General features: G+C 48.5%; 2 protein-coding genes across 7 annotated transcripts in view; one reads left to right on the plus strand and one right to left on the minus strand.

Moving 5' to 3' along the window:
* LOC146333982 (DAZ-associated protein 1-like) overlaps positions 1 to 11,039 on the minus strand; it is a 67,671-nt gene extending 56,632 nt beyond the window's left edge. For 3 of the 5 annotated variants that reach the window (XM_084825149.1, XM_084825146.1, XM_084825147.1), the window contains exon 1: positions 10,554 to 11,039. In XM_084825149.1, coding sequence (XP_084681275.1) covers positions 10,554 to 10,585 — 32 coding nt within the window. In that variant the 5' untranslated portion in view covers positions 10,586 to 11,039. The remainder of the gene's footprint in view (positions 1 to 10,553) is intronic. The other 2 variants (XM_084825148.1, XM_084825145.1) reach the window with 1 other exon arrangement.
* Positions 10,560 to 19,644, plus strand: LOC146333983 (uncharacterized). Of its 2 annotated transcripts, none has more exons than XM_084825144.1 (2): positions 10,560 to 17,406; positions 18,017 to 19,644. In XM_084825144.1, exon 1 carries the CDS (start codon positions 15,913 to 15,915, stop codon positions 17,389 to 17,391), a length of 1,479 nt encoding a protein of 492 aa, XP_084681270.1. In that variant the 5' UTR covers positions 10,560 to 15,912; the 3' UTR covers positions 17,392 to 17,406; positions 18,017 to 19,644. The 2 variants fall into 2 exon arrangements, with proteins under 2 accessions (XP_084681270.1, XP_084681269.1); XM_084825143.1 differs by having other exon boundaries at positions 10,560 to 12,975; positions 15,575 to 19,644.
* Positions 19,645 to 19,962: the final 318 nt, after the last annotated feature.

The raw sequence follows: 19,962 nt of genomic DNA on the forward strand, positions 1-19,962 counted from the left end.
CATATGCTGACTGTCCTAAACTCATCTTTCCCCAAAAACATTACTTCAGACAGACAAAACCAAGGTGTCAGGCTTGAATGCAGTTCTAGGCCCCAAGTCTCAGACTATCCTGCTCTGCTGAATGAGAGCCCAAGATAAGAACACACCTGCTTTTCAGTTTATAAAGAGGAAACATTAATTTTTGTTGTCAGAAGAAATTTTTTGAGTTGTGGATAGTACTACAGAACATCCCATGACTTCTCTAAAAAATGTCACGAGGACTCATTCTTGGGAGCTACTTCAAGGCACAGAGTGATGTAATATGCGGGTCTTTCTTTGAAGAAACAGGATCCTTCAGAGAGCAGTAAACAACTTAAGCCCATTGAAGAAGTCTAATTCCTATTAACACTTGCTGATTTCCCTACATAACCAGTTTGGCTTTCTCCCCATCCTCCAAACGTGGATCATGAACAGCTCCAATGCAAAGTAGTTGCTCCAAAGCTCAGAACCTCAAGGTCAGTGTGTGTTCATTTGACCAGGGCTTCTGGGGCTTACTCTGCTATAACTGGAAGACCTCATGGCAAGTACAGCGACGTGTTCAAATGCTTTTCAAATAATACAAGATTGCCAGTTACCAGTTTCACGATGCCTAGTAAAATGGACAATAAACTGAGATGCTGAAATGTTTTCACACTCTGTCCCTGGGCCAAGAGAAGAAAGCACAAATACAGAACAGACTGCCCAGCTGGCAAACAAACTATTAGAAAATCCCTAAACACAAAGTCATGATAACCCCACAGGTGGAGGAGCCAGGTGTATGGCAGTGGATACTGAAAGGAAACTTAAAGCACCATAAAAACACATACACACCTACCTAATTGTGTATTTGCTTCTCCAGTGAAGCTGAAAGCCTTCAATGCAGCACAAACCTGGCACAATGTAGAAGAGACTAAAGCCAGACATAGGAACATAAGAAGCCACCTAATACCAGGCCAGATTATGTGTCTCTCAAGCAGCTCTGGGGTCTCAGGCTGAGAGGGGTATCTCTCATCACCTGCCACTTGATGCTTTTTTTTTAAAATAGAGGTGCTGGGACAGCCCTTCTGTGTGCAAAGCATGTGCTCCACCATGCAGCTATGGTATATCCCATCATTACATTTAGTCTTAATTACGCAAGACATCATTTAGCATAAATCTGCAGGGTGTATTTTCTAAACTGAACATGTAAAGTTTTTGGCAAGCTGGACTATGGAGAAGAAAAATGGGCTATGAGGGCCAGCAGAGTAAGCCAATGAGACTAAATACAGAAGGGTGGGATGGGGAGAATTCAAGTCGGCCCCATCAGAAAAAGTAGTATTTTGCAAGCACTGCCTACATGGCTGTGAACACATGTCTAGAACCATAAAGACCAGAATGTTGAATAAAAGGCAAAGCAACCTGGCTCTGGCTGAGGAATCAACCCTCACAGACTAGCTGATGATCATGTGGGCATAACTCAGAGGCTGGGCTAAGAGGATCAACAGGGGACCCATGCAAGAGCCAGGATTCCACCACTCAACGGCTCAGCCCACAAAAGGAGCATAATGGAACTGTTACTGGACAATACTCCATGCCCTTCTCTTCCCACTGCCCATGTACTAGTGGGAGTAATGCAATGAGGCTATATCTGATGCCATAATGTTGCAGCTTCGGTGATGGTTGGGACATCCCACATCCAACATGCTTACCTGTAATTCATTTACTAGGGGGACAGTCTCTCTCCAGCTGCCCACCCCCACTCCACAAAAGCAGCAGAGAAGATGATCAAAGGGCACTCCCCAGGGCAGAGAAGGCTCTTTTTATTTTTATGTTTTTTCCCAGGCACCAAGATAAAAGAGAGCTACCCTCCCTGATGACTAATGGCTTTGTCTTGTCAGTGTGATCTAGAAGAAAATAGATCTACACCACAAGTGAACCACGTCCTAAGAATGGCTGCCATTAGACAACCAGGACCCACTGGTAGCTAGTTCTAAGAGTTACAGGGAGCTGAGCAAGAAGAAAGCCTCTCTGGGGGCAAATTCTGCTGCACACAAGACTGAAAGCATCATGAACTTCATTACATTGGGTACCACCAAAGAGGTGGAAGGAATGGGACCATAGTTCAGAGGGAGAGCACCTGCTTTGCATGAGGGCCCCAGACGCAAACCCTGGTATCGTGAGTTAAAACAGGACCAGGTAGCAGGTGATGTGAAAGATGCCTGAGGGAGGCTCTAGAAAGGCACTTCCAGACACAATACTGGACTAGACGGACAAATGCCCTGGGGTAGTATAAGGCAGCTTTCTAGGTTCTGATAATCTAATGAAGACAGTGCTAAAAAAAAATGGGGGGGGGGGAGGTTCATGCAAAGTCTATTCCTCCACAACATCAGCACCATGTGTTGTAAAACTATCTTCCTGAATGGATGGTTTTTTTCAGCCTGTGGAATCCAAAGGAGGGCATGACATGGGTCAATAGAGGCAGGAAATGCAAGCTCTCGACATAGGGCAGAGCCACCTTCAGGTTCCTCAGAGCTCTGATTCTATGACTGGCAAAACTGACGTGTGACCAAAAAAAGCCATTTCTTTTTTTAACTCTTTTCAGAGCTCAAAGCAGTTTTTGGTGCAAGCCACATGAACACCGCCCTCAGTGTTTCAGCTCTTTAATCATGTGCAGTGCCCATCAGTGCTGTACAGAAAGCATGGAGCGTTCTTAAAGTGGAGCGTGGTCTGGGCGCGTTAATATTAAGAGACGTTGCTACCATCATCACCAAAGCAGGACTCTGGCACTCTTATGCACATCTTATCACAAACCTGGCTCAAAGCAGACCCAGGCACTGTCCCAACTGCACAGACCCAAATAACACTCACGAGGCAGCCTGATGAAAAAGCAGAGGGGGAAGACAACTTGCGCAACACACCAAGGACCAAGTTAGAGGGCTGAAACTCATTCATGCATCTCAGAAGCATATGAGTAACATAACCTGCATATGGAAAAGCACATGTGCCAAAATACAGTCTATTGATATGGTATTGTATTGGCCCCAGGAGTGTAGCCAAGTCATTTGTAGAGTTAGAGGGGCCTAGAGATCCATAATGCTTGCTTAAGTTCATTACTGGTGCAATTCCCATGCTAGTAAGCCTCTGAGCATGTGCAGATGAGTCAGAAGGCCGATAACAGCCTTCTTGGTGCATTCCTTGCGAATGAGGAGAGTCTTTATCTCTGATGTGCCTGGGAAGCAAAGTCTGTTTACAGATAGCCGAGCTGAGAACCAAATACTGCTAGCCTATGCGGGGAATGAGCACTAGGGGCGCGTGCTGCTGAAACACTGCTGATTGCTAGCTAACCTGTAGAGTATAAGACCCATTGTACCCAATGGCTCGGGGTTCGGAGAAGCTGTCTGATCCAACCATTGGGTACGCCTGTGTGCTGGGAGTTACTCAATCAAGTCTCCTTGTAAGCAAACCTTTGAGTCTGATGTATCACTATCTTGGCACTTCTCACCTAAGAGTTCAATGCCCACGGCTGGAGCAACACAGGTACACATACGGTGTAGGGCAGGGGTGGGGAACTTGCAGCCTCCAGATGATGCTGGGTTACAATTCCTATCATCCCTGGCCCTGCTGGCTGGGGCTGAGGGGAGTCCAACAACATCTAGAGGGCCACCAAATTCCCACTCTTGTAATAGGGTTAGATTAATTTCAGCAGGAATCCTTTTGACAGAGCGTTAATATTCCCACTGTAGATAAACTGAGGCCGAGAGATTGTGATTTGCACAAGGCCATGCAAGTGGTTTATTGGCTAAGAGCAGTGGACATTACAAGAGAGGAAGAATTATGAACATGGTTTGCCCTGCCTCTGATCCTCTGGCATTTCCTCCAGTATATTATATTTCTACCCATCTTTCCCTCTTATTTAAGGGGCTCAAGGTAGCCAATGAACACATCCCTCCTTGAAACTCCACTAAAATTATTATGAAACACAACATTTCCTAAAACAAGCATCTCTCTGCAATGAGAAGGAGCCTGAAATCTTTAGAAGAGAAAGCTGGGGACTGTAAGCAGCACCAAACACAGACAAGGTTGTTAACGTTGCACAGACCTGCTAAAAAGTGTTATTAGTGGTATTCAATTGCTGAGGCAAACATATCTAACACATCATGCAGCAGGTTTGACTGCAGGGATTTTCTCTTCTCTGTAGCCATTTCAGTCTCCCAGCTTCATTCTAAATTATTTCTAAATTATTATTTCAATCCTCCTTTGGATTCCACCTTGACAAATATTCAGAAAAAAAGGCAGGGTTTTCCAAGGTCAAGCGGAGCAGCAGGATGGAAATAAAGTGCTGCTATTTATACACAGCTCTATCGATCACCACAAGCTAAGACTGTTTGGACCTTTGGCTTTGTGATGGATGGATTCTGGAACACCGAGCAAACGCAAAATTAACCAGCATGGCAGCCTGAGTAGGGGACGAAAAAAATAAACAGGGTCCATGAGAGAAGCAAACTATCTTGTACCAAACTCCTCAAGAAAACATCCTCCAATGTGTGGCCTCTAGCATCTACCAGCTTTATCTGCAGCTCACCTGCCACATAGCATAAAATTGATGCATTGTTTTGAGCAGTATTTTCCTTAATGCTAAAAAAATAAAAATGAAATTGTTTAAGTAACACGCTGAAAACAGCAAGGAACAGAGCAGCAAAGCAAACAAAAGTGAGCCATATTATGCGCTCCATGGCAACATCACTGAATTCCCTTGGATTATTTTGAGTAAATGGTTTACATGGCCATGGAAAACTTTCTCCACATGCAATACGCTAAGATCCTATGCATACTTATTGGAATTCAGTAGAACTTGCTTCTGAATAAACATGCACAGGATCTGGCTGAACACTCTCTTGGGTTATATGTCCTGCACTATTTTCATTAATTTGTTTAAAGTATTTGCTGTATAGTAATTTTACTTACTAAGCACCCATCCAAATGTTTTCCCAATCTTTCGGTTTATTTGAACATTCTGGGCTGGATCTTAGCAACACGAAGCCATAGTCTGATGCCACAAGGACCAACGTTGAAGAAGCCTCGGGCGAGGAGGCAGCCAGAAGCTGCCTGGAGGCTCATTCTCATATCACCAACCATGATTTCCTGTTTTGTCTGCTCTGTTTGCACTATCCTCTGCTTCACCACAGGAGATGTCAGGGTGGACACTGAACCCATAGAATCCCAGAGTAGTTCTGATTCTGAGGAAGAGCAGTTGCTCCTGGGAGAGGAGCGCGCTCCGCTTTCCCAGGGCCCACAGCTGGCGGAGATTCCTCCCACCAGCATTCCTAGACTTGAAAGCAGTCCAGAGAGTGACCGAACAGAGATAGCAGACTTAGTAGATGCGCGACGCAGATGCAGAGAGCAGCGCCAGATGGAGGGCATGGAAAGGAGGCAAAGTGCCAGGTTGGCGCGCAAACAAGGGCTGCGCCCAGAGGCTCCAAGGGAAAAGGGGAGGGACTCTCCCTAATCCTTAAGTTCAGGGGTCTGCCAGTAAATCCCTTTCAAACGGGGACCAACTGTTCCAACTTAGGGCATAGGTACTCTGCTGCTCAGATCTAGTTACTACCTGTAAAGTTGTTAAGTTGTAAAAGTAGAATAAAGCTTTGAAAGGAATCCAGTTGTCTGTGTCTGGACTTGGCTACTGGATTAGACTGAGAGAGGCCTCCAAGGAGCCCTTGACAGGAGAAAACAGCTTCATATAAAACCACAAACCCCAAGCAAGCTACGAATAAGCTTACAAAGCTCATTTAATTTTTAAAAAATGGACAAATGGTAGCCACACTTCCCGAGAGCTTGGATGATATCACAATTAATAAGCCAAGATGTGACCGAACCTTTTGCCCACGTACGCAGCCCTTTCGTACCTCTTGCGCAAGTTGGCAAACCACCAGGAAGTCTTCCATTAACAGAAGTTTCCCAATTCATCTAAATCAAGGAACTAAGTCAGTATATTAACCCATGGCTTGAAGTTGGTTTAACATCCTGGCTTTTAACCACAGTTTCCTGGTTTGGACAAAACAGGAAACTATAGTTAGTGGAATACTTCCTGGTTTCTTTGCCAGCTCACACAAAAGGGTTGGTCCTGTGAGCAAGAAGCGCATAATGCGATCATCCAAATGCAACCAGTGAAAAATCCTATTTACCACTCAATTTTGTAGAAGTCTTGAAAACATCCAGAATTAACAGCACAGTGGCCAGAAGTATTCTGTATTTTGAAGCATGTGTATGATGATCAAGACAAACTAAGTTATCCCAAGTTCAACTACAAGTCCGGCCACTTGGATTGAGAATCAGTCCTGCACCTTCACAACTAGTTTTGCTGACAGTCAGCAGCAGGATCTAGTACTGGTTATGCTGCAAGAGAAAGAGCACTTCTGGGGATCTAATGGATTTAAAAACTAGAGTGAATCCAGTTGCTCTTGCAATGGGGTGCAGAGGTTATTTGTCCACACACCCACCCCTACACCTATTTTTGGCCTTAAAAAAAATCCAACTTTCTTTTTGCTTAGTTGAAGAGAAAGGATTTGGGCTGGTCATGTGTGACCACTGACAAGTGTAGGTTAAACTAGTTAAGATTTTATTTGCCCGTGGCCCCATTTATAGAACTTAAATTCAACTGAAATGAATCAGATAGAGAGAAGCAATTTATTTGTGCCTCCTTGAGTGCAGCTTTGACCATAGAAAGGCAGGATATTAATTTCCAAAATGAACATTATAGCACCACCTCCAATGTAAATGAAGCTTTACATGAGAGCCAGTGTAGTGTAGTGGTGACAGTGACGGACTGGGAGCCGGGAGATCCGGGTTCTAGTCCCCACTTGGCCATGGAAGCTCACTGGGTGACTTTGGGCCAGTCACAGACTCTCAGCCCAACCCACCTCACAGGGTTGTTGTTGTGAGGATACAACGGTGAGGAGGAGGATAATGTAAGCCGCCTTGAGTTCCTTGCGAGAGGGAGAAAGGCGGGGTATAAATGCAATAAATAAATAAATACATAAGAGTGACAGAAGACAGGTCCCTATCCGAAGGAGCTTTAAATGTAAATGTCAATTGCTTAGAGACAACATGGGAAGAAAAAGCTACAAAGGACAAATATAAATAAATGAAGTTACATGTACTCAGGCCTCATTTCAGATGTGGATGAAAACAAATGAGGGGTTTAAGGTTCATGGAAAAGGTGGACTTTGAGGAGGCTTGATTTAAGAATAGTAAATAAAGACTCCAAAGGCAAAGTATCCAAACCTGCAGAGTGGAAACCTTCCTGCTGAGCAGAACTCAGAGAATAAGTTATTATTTTAGCTACAGTTCAACATCCCCCATTCAGGTTGTCTACTTGCAACACTGGCGTACTGTCACACTTTGACATCGTGCTTGCTTGGTTTCCATGTGCCACTCTAGGAATGGGCCTGACAGCACAAAAAATATTATGATCAAATCATAAGGTAGCTGCTTGATCTTAAACTTAAACATAGGACAACATACAGAAGTATAATCTAAACATTAAAAAATTCCATGGTGGGTTGGTTTTTTAAAGCATATTTTGTATTATAGCATAGTCCGGTTTCAGTTCCAGGGTATCTATGTCTATTTCCATGCCAACAGCAGCTTAGAGAGCAAAGTGAGGGTTTTAAAATATTCCTCCAGCTCTTTCCCTACACACTTCAGACATCCTGCTCAACATTTGGAGCATGGTGAGTAAGAAAAACATATACAAAGAAACTCAACTAGAGAGCTATTTTGAGGTTATTAAAAGCATGAAATCCCTTGGAAGGTTTTACAAATGTAAACCCCCCCCCCACGTTTTTCAAATTCAGCCATTCCCAGGGTAGAAATTGATCTGTGGAAATCTGCCCAGGAACAAGAAACATAAAAGCTCATCAGACACCCCAGGAGGTCTTATCTCTATGTGGCAGGACAAGCAGAGAAGTCAAAAGGAGATACAAAAGAGAATCTTGTTTTAAGCCTCTACCGCTCTTGTATGAGCTGTCTCAGCCCCAGAGGCTGAATGCAAACCATGCCTTTGGTAGTGCAAGTGGGGCAAGCTCATACAGTGTGGGGAGCATTGATGAGTCACCACTGTTCTGCCCTGCACAGGTGTTCCTCCTTCTTCAACAGCAAGAGAGCATGTAACACTGTTTCAGCAGCAAAAGTCCCAATACGGAGGATCATGCGGGGCCACCAGTGATATGAAAGGGACCAGGAGGGCATGGTTAAGCAACATATGCCTCCCCCCCGCCCTGCTTCTCAAAGTGTGCAGAAGAACTTCAGATAACTGGAGCTCTTTGCAAAGCAAGGATGACACGGGAATGCTGCAGATGCCCAATTGCAAAGGATCACCTTGGGCCTCAGCTGCAATAGGCAGGTGCAAGGCTTCCAGCTGCTCTCGAGTCTTTAACATTTGTACCACAGTGTTGGAAATCCAGCACCCACAAGCAGGCAAGCAGGAGGAGGCCTCGGAACCCACGGCAGAGGAATTCTACGCATCGCTACATACAAATGGTCTAGGCCGCTGACGGATTCAGGAGCGGGACTGGACTGGGACTGGACTCTGCACTATCACTTCACAATAGGGCGACCAACCCCCTAACACACAAAGGAGTAACTTAAAGAGCCACAGGAAAGTGTTTCCCCAAAAGCCCTTTGCCACAAAGGTGGACATAAGCAGATGTCCCTGTGGATGTCAGCTTCCCACCTGTGAGGAAGGGGTGGAGCTTGCGCCAGGCTCAGGACAAATCGAACACCCCAATCACAAAACTGCATGAGCTGAAGGAACCCCTTGATACCACCAGGCCTGTTCCAGCATGGGTTCATCCCCAAAGCCCAATTACCCGGGAAAGAGCATTGCTGCCTGCCCTCAGACCCCTAAGACAATTGCCTTCCCCACGCATGCCCCAAGATAATCACCCTCTCCCAATATGTCCCCTAACTAGTAAAATGACCCATACAAAGTGTTCCGCCCCAGCTACAGGGATCTCCTTGACACAGGGGCCTGTGCACCAAACGCTGACCTGCAAATTAGCAGCTCTGGACCAACAGCTCCCTTTAGAGAGCCCATGCTCCGTGTTCAGAGGGAGTAGGATGGCACTGAACACCAGTTGTTGGGGGCAAGCCGCAAGAGATAGCTGTTGGCTTCACGCCCCACTGAGGAGCTTCCCATTGGGACAGCTGGTTGGCTGCTGTGGAAAGCAAGACACTGGGATAAATGAACCTCTAGCCTGATCCAGCAGGGCTATTTATGCCCTGCACGTCTTCACCCACATTACCAGCCTCCTCCCAAAATCACCACATGCTCCTTTTCTTCCTGCACTGTTTAAACCCCCCACAGATCTCCACCAAGCGTAACCCCCATAACCTCATTTAAATACACACACATACACACACGGAAGGCCTTTATTCATTATTCCAAGTCTGATTCTCCATCCGTAATGAGAATTCTCCCTTGTTTCCAAGCCACCCTTCTCCATCTAGCCCCTTGGCCCTCCTGCTGAACGAGGCCTTCCCTTTGGATTTACACCAAAAGGGAATGTTGACCCATCTCACCCTGTAGTGTACAGAAAAAGGGGGTGAGCAGAAGGAAAGGGGGTGTCTTTCTTTGGAGGCTCTCAGCCCCACCTGTGAGCCCCCAACCTGCTTTCTCCAGGCCCCCATCTCGCCCCCTCTCTCTGAACAGAGAGCATTGCCTTCCACTGACTAGGACCCACTGGCACATCTTGCCCTACAGGGCAGAGGGAGAGAAAGAACAAGGGTGAAAGAGAGATCCTTTACTGACTGGGGGGGTGGGGTGTCTCCACATGCCCCCTCCTCTGCCCTTTCCAAACTCCTCCTCTCTCTCTGACCAGAAACCACAAATTATGCAGTCGAGTTTCCCCGCATTTGGGGAAATCGCAGGGGTCTTTCACTAGAGGTTCTTTTCAGCCTCCCCACACACACTATGGGGACCTGCTCTCTACCAAGTAGAATGCATTCGCTCATCTTGCCCCCATGGTGCAGACAGTGAAAAAAAGAAAAGGGATGGGGTGTTTGTCTTTCACTGGAGGTTCTCCACGTGTGTGGCTGGGGGGCCTTGGTACCTCCATACCTTCTCCCTCCCTGAAGGGGAGAAATAAAAGAACGAATCGGTGGGGAACCTTTCATTGGAGATTCTCTCAAGCCCTCCCCATGTAACCCCTTCCCTGCCAACTCCAAGACCCCCACCCCGACTTGCTTGGTACTGAACAGGATCTATTGGCCCATTTCACCCTGAAGTACGGAGGGAGAGCAATAGGGGTCCTTTCAGCTGGAGCGCCTTTGGGGTGACCCCTGCCCACCCCTCCCCGCTCGGCTTTACACCGAGCCAGAGGACACCCACCACCTCCTGAGACCCTGAGGAAAGGGATCGCGTGGCGGCGGAGGGAGGGAGCGTCCCTCACGTGGGGGGAGGACATAAAGGCGACCCACGTGTCCCCCCTGGCAGCTCGCCCCTCCCCCCCGCGTGACCCAGCCGTCCGTTCCTTCCCTCACATTCGGGCCTCCCTCACCCGATCTCGTCGGCGCTCCCAACGCTGTTCATGGCGGCGGCGGGGCAGCTCGAAGGCCTGGGGCTGGGCCCGCTCGGCTGCCCCTCCGGCGTTCTTCCTCCTCCTCCGGTGGGGGGGGGTCCCTCCGGTAAAGGGGTGAGGGGGGGTGGCGGACGTCCACACCGCTCCTTCCTCGCGTCCTTCCTCCACCGCTCTCGCCCCTTCAAGCCTGGCCGCCGCCTCACACAAGAGGGCCCGGGCGACAGGCAGCGGGCCGTAGCGCGCGGGCAGCCTCCTCCCCCTTCGTTCTGCCCTTTTCGCCACCAACCGCCGCTCCGGACGAAGCCGGCTACCGCGCGTGCGCAAGGGGCGCGCGAAATGGTTTCCTCTCCGCCCGCCCCTCACTCCCACTAGCCAGCGCGCGCGTCATTGGCAGAGAGCTACGGGATTTCCGGCAGCGACGCAGGGAAAGAGAAGGCAGTCGAGGCGACGCGACTGACGGTTTTTCATGAGGAGCGCGTGATGACGCACGCAGCTGCCTCACTTCCGGTCGAGGAGCGAAAAGCGTGATGGAAGAGATAGTCTTTTCCGGCGGAAGGCCCAAAGGGCATACTAGGAAGGTTAGGAAAGCGCGGGGCCGCAGACAAGGAAGATAGTGCCGCGCGTATGCGGGATTGAAGCGACTCGGCGCAAGGCTTCATGGGGGTTTTAGTGCCCTTGAGCTACATGGTGGGATTGAGGGGAGGGGGCTTGAACAGATTTTTTTTTCGTATTTCTTTACGGGAGGAAATGTGAAAGTCTTTTTAAAAAGATGTGCTGAGGGGGCGCTCTGCACATTGTTATTGTTCAGTCGTGTCCGATTCTTCGTGACCCCATGGACCACATGCTCAGAGACAACCTTTTATTACGAATTCACATCTTTCCGTGGGATTTCAAAACAGGTTTCTGCCACAGAGCCCTGAGTCCCATTCAGACCTGGTCGGTTCTTTTGCAAACAATTAATTTGTGACTATTTCCATTTAAACCCTAGAAGAGAGCCACTGCCAGTCAGTGTAATAGGATAGATAATACTGAGCTGAATGGACCAATGTTCTGACTCCGTGTTGGATGGCTTCCTGTTTAAACCAGAACTATGAGGACTAGAATGTCACCTTAATTTTAGGGGAAGACCAATAGCTCGGTGGCACAGCTCTTGTTTTGTAAATAGAAGATCCCTGGTTCAATCCCAGACATCACCAGATTTGGAGGGCGGGTGAACCTGTCTGAAACCTTGGAGAGCTGTTGCCAGTTGCTAGTGATTGTCTGAACTGGTAGAAAGCAGCTTCCAGTGTTCCTGTTTAAATCATCTCGTTATGCAGAATCATGAGGACTAGAAGCTGACCTTGTTTTTAGGGAAAGGACCGTAGCTTGGTGGTCAAGCTCTTGCTTCACATGCAGAAGCTTGCAGGTTCAATGCCCGGCAACTGGTTGGTCTGGGAAAGACTATTCCTGGGCTGAAATCTCCGAAAGCTGCCAGCAGTCGGTGCTGACAATATGAGTTCCTTCTGAAGTTTGCTGTCTCTCCGAATGATACCGGACTGAGCATAAGAACTTCAGAAGAGCCCTGCTGGATCAGACCCAGGGTCCATCTAGTCCAGCATTCTCTTCACACAGTGGCCCACCAGATGCCCTAATGGGAATCCCACCAGCAGGACATCGGCACAACAGCACCCTCCCACCCATGTTCCCCAGCAACTGGTGCACATAGGCTCACTGCCTCTGGTACTGGAGGTAGCACATAGCCATCAGGACTAGTAGCCATGGATAGCCTTCTCCAGGAATTTGTCCAACCCCCCTTTGTTGTTGTTGTTCAGTCGTTAAGTCGTGTCCGACTCTTCGTGACCCTGTGGTAAAAAGATGTAACCTAATGCCATTGTATGTGTCTTAAGCAGCCGCAGCATTGTAAAAGCTGCACATGCCTGGAATGAGCGGACGGTAACCCTAAGATAAGGTAGCCAGGCAAACCGCTGGCAACCAATCAAAAGTAACACGCTGGCTGAGGAATGCAAGCTGAGTGATAAAACTGTAGCGCGGGCGTTGCCCAGGGTGACTCTGCTTTTGAGCGTGAGCTCCTCTGTCGAACTGTTTGCAAACAATAAAATCGAGTTGGACCCGGCCTGAAGTTGACTCTCCTCTTCGGGGCAAATTGGACTAGCCTCCAGGGGGCGACACTAGCATTTTGTGCAACAATCTGGCGAGCGGTCAGGAGTCCCCTCGGACCACCCCAGGGTCAAACGACACGACCGGCGAAGGTGCCCGTGGGCGCGCCAGACCGCCTTTGAGGTCTGCCACGGCACCGGAGAACAGGGGCCGGGACACCCGGGAGATTAAAGGTGTGGACTCCATTGACTGAGTCAACCAGGCTGAACGGGTCCGAAGGGATGGCGCCAGGGTGCTGGGCGGAGTAAGTATTTGATTTCCCTTGTGTCTTCTTTTTGAGTTGCCTTCGGAGCATCTGAGGTTTGTCAGGCTCCGTGTATGGTTTTGAACAGAGGCAGGCACAGTGGAGGCGGGTAGCTCCAATTTACAAAGCTCTGCCACTCCCTTGGGATGCATGCTAAAGAACTTTAGTAAATTCAAAGATAATTATGGCACTAAGATGTCGAAAGGCAAGCTGGTTACATTCTGTCAATTGGAATGGCTGTCATTTGGAGTCAACTAGCCAGATATTGGCTCCTTTAATGAGGCCACAATTAGAAAAGTGCACGTTATTGTTGTAAATGATGGGCACTGGGATCAGTATTCCTACATAGACTCGTGGTTGAGTTGTGCTTTGAGCAACCCCTCCTGGGTGAAACAATGTAAAGGAGAGATGTGTAAACCAATGCTGGCTGCAGACCCTCGGAGAGAGAAAGGGGGGAAGGGAAGGCCAATCTTAGAGGGAGAAGATGAGATAGACTTGGCACAAGGCTTGAGGGGGCAGGACTGTGGTCGCGCAGTCCCACCTCAGCCTCCAGTAGACAGCACCCCAATGGCAGCCACAACCTCCCAACCCCGGCCAACCGGGTCCACACCGCAGAGTCTCTCAGCCACCGCCCTATAATGAAGAATACAACGCAACTCTCTCATGCCCTGCTGACTCCTCCTCTGACCAAGTCCCAAGACAAGTGGCCCAACCTGACTCACCAAGACCCCTGTGGGATCCACCCCAGTTAGCAATACATTTTTCTCCTCTGGCTGAGCCTAGGGCCACCCGAAATCTGCACCTCCAATACCAGTGCCCAATGTGAGAGGTGATGACGGGGCAAGGGCAGACTGCATTTGTATATGTACCCTTCAGCACTGCTGATTTGTTCAATTGGAAAAATCAAAATCCTTCCTTTAGGGATGATCCTGATAAGATGCAACGTTTATTTCGATCTGTGGGGCAGACGCATTGACCCACATGGGTAGACGTGCAGTTGATGTTGCAAACCCTGCTAACGTCCGAGGAAAGATGCCTAGTGCAAGGCACAGCTGATAGGATCGCCAAAGAGCAAGTAGCGGGAACTACTAGGGACCCCCGTGAATTATGCCCCCAAGTAGGCCCCGAGTGGTGTCCCAACGACCCCAGAGACCGAGAGTGGAGTCAGGAGTATTTGGGAATAATAGTGGAGGCATTGGGGAAGGCTGTGCCACATGTGACTAACTTTTCCAAACTGTATGAAGTCCACCAAGAGAAGCATGAAAATCCCTCTCTGTTCCTAGGATGGTTGTTTGATGCATTTAGGAAGTTTAGTGACCTAGTTCCTGAGGCCCCAGAAAACCAGCACATGGTAAATACGATGTTCATAGGGCAGGCAGCTCCAGATATATGAAAGAAACTACAGAAAGCTGAAGGAGCCGTGGGCAAGCCACTCTCCGAGCTGGTAGATTGCATATAAAGTGTATGGCAACCGAGAGCAAGTAGCAGAAAAACGGGAGACAAAACGCAGGGAAAAGCAGTTGGCGATGCTAGCAGCCGCCTTGAGTGGCAGCGCAGGATGCGTAGAGCCTCAGCAGAGACCAGAGGGGGGGCAGAAGAAGGGAAAGAGCCACCCTAGGTTTGACGTGTGCGTATTGCCAAGAGAAGGGACACTGGAACAAAGACTGCCCGCTGAAAAGGCAGAAGGAGAAGAGCCAGGGGGAGGGACGCCAATTGAGAGCAGACTCCTCTGAGGAATGTAGCTGAAGGGGACCGGGATCTAAGGCCACCACCCTACAAGTAAGTGCTTGGGAAGATCCCATGGTAAAGATAAGGGTCGGTGGCAGAGACTATGAGGCTCTGGTAGATACTGGAGCCACCTTTTCCATGATCCCCGCAAAACCTCCCCTTGCTAAAGAAAGTGGACGGCACGTGACGATAGAGGGAACTGAAGGAAGAAAGGCTAGATGGCCTGTATGTGAGCCCCTCCTCACAAAGATTGGAGACAACAGACTAGAACATGCCTTTGTGGTTTCGCCCACATGTCCGGTTGCCCTTCTGGGGCAGGACTTGCTGACGAAGCTGCAAGCTGAGATTTTCTTTTGTGAGGATCAGGTTGTAGTACAGCTACCTGTAAACCAGAGCTCAAATTACCAGATGGCCCTCCAGGCAACTGAAACTGTGTCAAAGGCCAAGGGGATTGAGCTCTTAGAGAATGTTGACCCGTGTGTATGGGCAGACGGAACCCCAGCCCGGGCAAAGTATGTAACACCAATCAAAATTCCCCTAAAGGAGGGAGAGCTGCCTGTGTGCGTGAAACAGTATCCTTTGAAGAGAGCTACTCTTGCAGGCTTAAAACCGCTTGTTGAAAAGTTTAAGAAGTATGGCTGGCTAGTAGAGCGCTCATCCCGCTTTACCACTACAATTTTTGGGGTTGCCCAAGGCAAATAGCACCTCCTTCAGGCTGGTGCAAGACCTGCGAGCCATAAACAAGAAAGTTTTAGTGGCTCACCCCTGGTTCCGAACCCCGACACCATTTTGACCCAAGTCCCAGCGAATGCAAGGGTGTTTTCCATCCTAGATTTAAAAGATGCTTTCTTCTCTATCCCACTGCACAAAGACAGCCAGAAGATATTTGCATTTGAATGGGAAGACCCAGATACTTATCACAGAACTCAATTGTTATGGGCTGTGTTGCCCCAAGGGCTCGTTTCATCCCCCAACATTTTTGGATTGGCATTGCAAAAGGATTTGGAGCAGTGGAGAGAAAAGCACCAGGAGGTGGCGCTGTTGCAATATGTTGATGACCTGTTGATAGCGAGCCCTAGCATGCAAACGGGGAAGAGGCGGGCAACAGAGTCCTTGCTGAACACCTTGGGAGAAAGGGGGTATAAAGTATCATGAGAAAAGTCTCAAATATGCCAGCCAAAGGTCACCTTCTTAGGCTATGAGACTGAAATGGGAACAAGAGCCCTGAGCAAAGATCGAATACAAGCTATACAAAATATGCCTGCTCCTAAAAGCCCAAAGGAGCTACAAGCCTTTCTGGGTCTGACGGGGTTTTGCAGAATGTGGATCCCTGATTATGGGGGAAAGGCTAAGCCCCTATATGAGTCTCTTACCAAAGAGGGCCTCGCAAGTTGGAAATGGACCAAAGAAAACCAGCATGCATTTGAACTATTGAAAACTGCCCTCTCACAGCCTCCAGCACTCATGATTCCAAATGGGCACAAGCCCTATAGACTGTACGTGCATGAGAACAAGGGAGTTGCCTCAGGAGTCTTAACTCAACCAGTGGGCCTGACATGGAGGCCTGTGGGCTACTACTCCAGGGTCCTGGACCCTGTAGCAAAAGGGTGGCCAGCATGCCTGAGAGCTGTTGCGGCCACCGTCACCCTTGTAGAGGAAGCTCAGAAGATTGTCATGGGAGCCAACATGGAGGTACGCACCCCACATGGAGTGCCCCAAATCCTCGGAGCAGAGGGAAGAAAGTTCTTAAACCCTTCCAGACAATCTAGATATGAGATCTTTTTGTTATCCAATCCAGGCCTCACCTACAAGCACACCACTGCCCTAAATCCAGCCACCCTTCTGCCAGAACCAGGACCCCCATGTCATGATTGTCTAGAAGTGTTAACTCAAACAGTATTGATTCGACCCCACTTGGCAGATGACCCACTTGAAAATCCAGAACAGTTCTTTGTAGATGGCTCAAGCAATGGAACCCATGGCACACGACATACAGGATGCGCCGTGGTAACGCTGACTGAGACTATGTGGAAAGAGAAATTCCCTGCAAGTTGGTCAGCGCAAGCAGCAGAGCTCACTGCCTTGACACGCGCGCTAGAATTGGGGAAGGATAAAAGAGCGAACATCTTTAAAGAGCGAACATCTTTACAGACTCACGCTATGCCTTTGCATGCCCATGGACTACTGTGGAAAGAATGTGGGTTCATCACAGCCTCTGGACAGAAGATTGCAAATGGGCTGCAAATTGTGGCACTACTAGAAGCTCTTCAACTGCCAAAGGAGGTAGCCGTGGTGCACGTAAAAGCGCACAGCAAAGCCGCAGACGAGCGCCAGAGAAGGGGAAACGCGAAGGCCAACATGGCAGCCAATGAAGCAGCGCAGATGGGAGGAGAAGCAGCGTTTCAAAGCTCAGCCCATGAGATACCCCTTCGCCTGGAAGATTACAAAGCACAGTATACCCAGGCTGATGACAAAGCTGCTGAAGAAAATAAGGCCACAAAACCCCCCCAAGGGTGGTGGGTAGTCCCAGGAGGAAAAGTCATGCTACCCCGATGGCTGACAGAAGAAGTAGTAAAACAACTTCATGCGAAGACCCACGTGGGAGGCACTGCAATGGGAGACTTACTAGTTTGGCAGGTTGTAGCACCAGGACTGTATGTAGAAGCCCAACGAGTCGCAGCAAGATGACCCACCTGCCAGAAGGTAAATCCAAAAGGGGCCCGAGCGCCACCGCCAATGGGAGGACGACAGTGGGCGTACTACCCTGGACAGGCCTAGCAGATTGACTTTGCAGAACTTCCAAGGTCAGGCCGACACCAATATTTATTGGTACTGGTGGACCAACTAACGGGCTGGGTAGAGGCCTACCCTACAAGGACAGCTACAGCATCAACAGTGGCACACTTCCTGCTCCAGGAACTGATACCCCAGTTCCTGTTGCCTGAGTCTATTGAATCAGATCAGGGGAGCCACTTTGGGGGAAAGATAGTGCAAGAAGTGTCCAAAGCTTTAGGCATTGAATGGAGGCTCCATACCTCCATGGAGACCTCAGAGTTCAGGTCAGGTGGAGCGCATGAATAGGACGTCAAAGGCAATGATAACAAAAATTAGCATTGAGACCCACTTAAAAGTGGCCCCAGGCGCTCCCACTGGCTTTAACTCGCATTCGTAGCATTCCACGTAGAGGGATAAATTGTCTCCTTTTGAATTAATGTTTGGGGTGCCTCCCAGGGTTCTGCCAGCAGGGTGGAGGGAACAAGTCACTGTCGATTTAGGAAAAACTGAAATTAAGGAACATGTTATTGCCTTGCAGTCTGTTTTGTCATCCCTTCACAGGTTTGCTGCACCATTCCAGAGCCTACTGTTGGATGCCCCGATCCATAACTTCCAGCCGGGGGACCAGGTGCTGCTCCAAAAGTGGAAAAAGGGCCCCCTAACCGAGAAGTGGGAGGGGCCATACCAGGTGTTGCTGGTAACCCATATGGCTGTCAAGCTCAGCGGCAATGACAGGTGGACTCATTGTTCCAGAATAAAGAGGTACAACCAAAGTGAGGACAACAGCTCCCAGGGCGTGGTCACTCCAGAAGCTGACCTCCTCTCAGAAGAAGAAGCCTGCAAGCAGCGGGATAAAGACAACTGGCATAGTCATCCCATTACAGAACTGAAATTAAAATTATATAAGACGAGGACCAAAGATTAAGTATGCAGCAGCCGTGTCTGTTAATGATGATCTTAAAGCTGAACCTAGCTGCAGGAGAAAACAGCATGCTGTTTCTAGCCGAAGCTGTAGCCAGATACTTGAACCTCTCAAACTGCTGGGTTTGCATACAGGCCGAGAATGAGGGAAAAGTAGGCACATGGATCCCTCATCCTCTGAACCTGACTGAATTAGTACACACTGATTATAGAATACATAAGCAAACCAATGTTACTTGGGAAGACGATTTTATCTTAAGTCAAACTCCATCATGGGAAGTGCAGCCCCAATTAGGAGAATGGTGCTTCATGCAAAACAGGTCTGACACACATACACACTTGCTAGGGAATAGTAGCTGCAGGAATTATATAGTAAAGGGAGGTGCATGGCACAACAATCACACCTCGAAGAGAACTTTTTGTGCAGGATACACAGACTTTATCACCCTTCGACCCGAGGTTTCAAGGGTGATAGGTGGCCACAAATGTGTGTTGTGGTCAATCCCTCATAGTAGCGCACAATCCTTGTTCTATTGCATTCGAAACCAGACAAAAGATCAAAATACTAGAGCTTGCTATATGAATGGAACTCTCAGCTCACGTGGAGATTCAACCCTATACTTGGGATATTATAATCAGTATTTGGATCCCCAAAAATATGGCCTAGCAGACAAGTCTTGGCCTGCTTTGACTGGCCATTATTGGATCTGTGGGACTCAGGCATATACCCAGTTGCCTGCCAACAGGACTGGTGTGTGCTATCCCAGGATATTAAGGCCCCCATTCATGCTGTTGCCTCAAAGGGCCTCAGTGCTGCACCGACTGTACGGAGTAGATAAAAGATCCCTGAGCATGAAAGACTTGTCTGCTACACAAAGATGGGGAAATGACAAGTGGCTGGCAGAAAGGATAAGGTATTATGGGAACCCAACGTGGTGGGGAGAGAACCCACATACCTCACTAACCGCATAATCCGGCTTCAGGCAGTAGTGGAAATCTTTGCAAACGAGACTGCAAGGGCCATAGATTTAGCGGCCACACAGCTAACCCAACTCCGCAATGCTGTCACCCAAAATCGGATGGGACTTGATTACGTGTTGGAAGCAGAGGGGGGCCTTTGTCAAAAGTTCAATTGGACAGACTGTTGTTTACAGATTGACAGCAATGGCGATATCCTTAAGAGATATCGCAACCAAAATAAAAAAGTAACTCACGTCCCAGTGCAAACCTGGAACGGGTGGAATACTGACTGGCTGACTTCGTGGCTGCCAAACTTTCGCTGGTTAAAGACTGGATTTATGATATTCTGCTTAGTTATGCTAATTTTGTGTTTATTACCTTGCATACTACCCTGCATTATACCCTAGTTAGGCGCACGGTAGAATCTGTAGTCAGCAGGGAAATGTTTGTACATTACCAGAGATTAGCGATGGCTGAAATAGATTAAGTGTTATAAGAAGAAAGCATCTTGAGGGGGGAATTGTGGTAAAAAAATGTAACCTGATGCCATTGTATGTGCCTTAAGCAGGCGTAGCATTGTGAGAGCTGCGCATGACTGGAATG

Source organism: Heloderma suspectum, chromosome W (assembly GCF_057233095.1).
Source record: "Heloderma suspectum isolate Gila_16-S chromosome W, 16-S_ref, whole genome shotgun sequence".
Lineage (NCBI taxonomy): Eukaryota > Metazoa > Chordata > Lepidosauria > Squamata > Helodermatidae > Heloderma > Heloderma suspectum.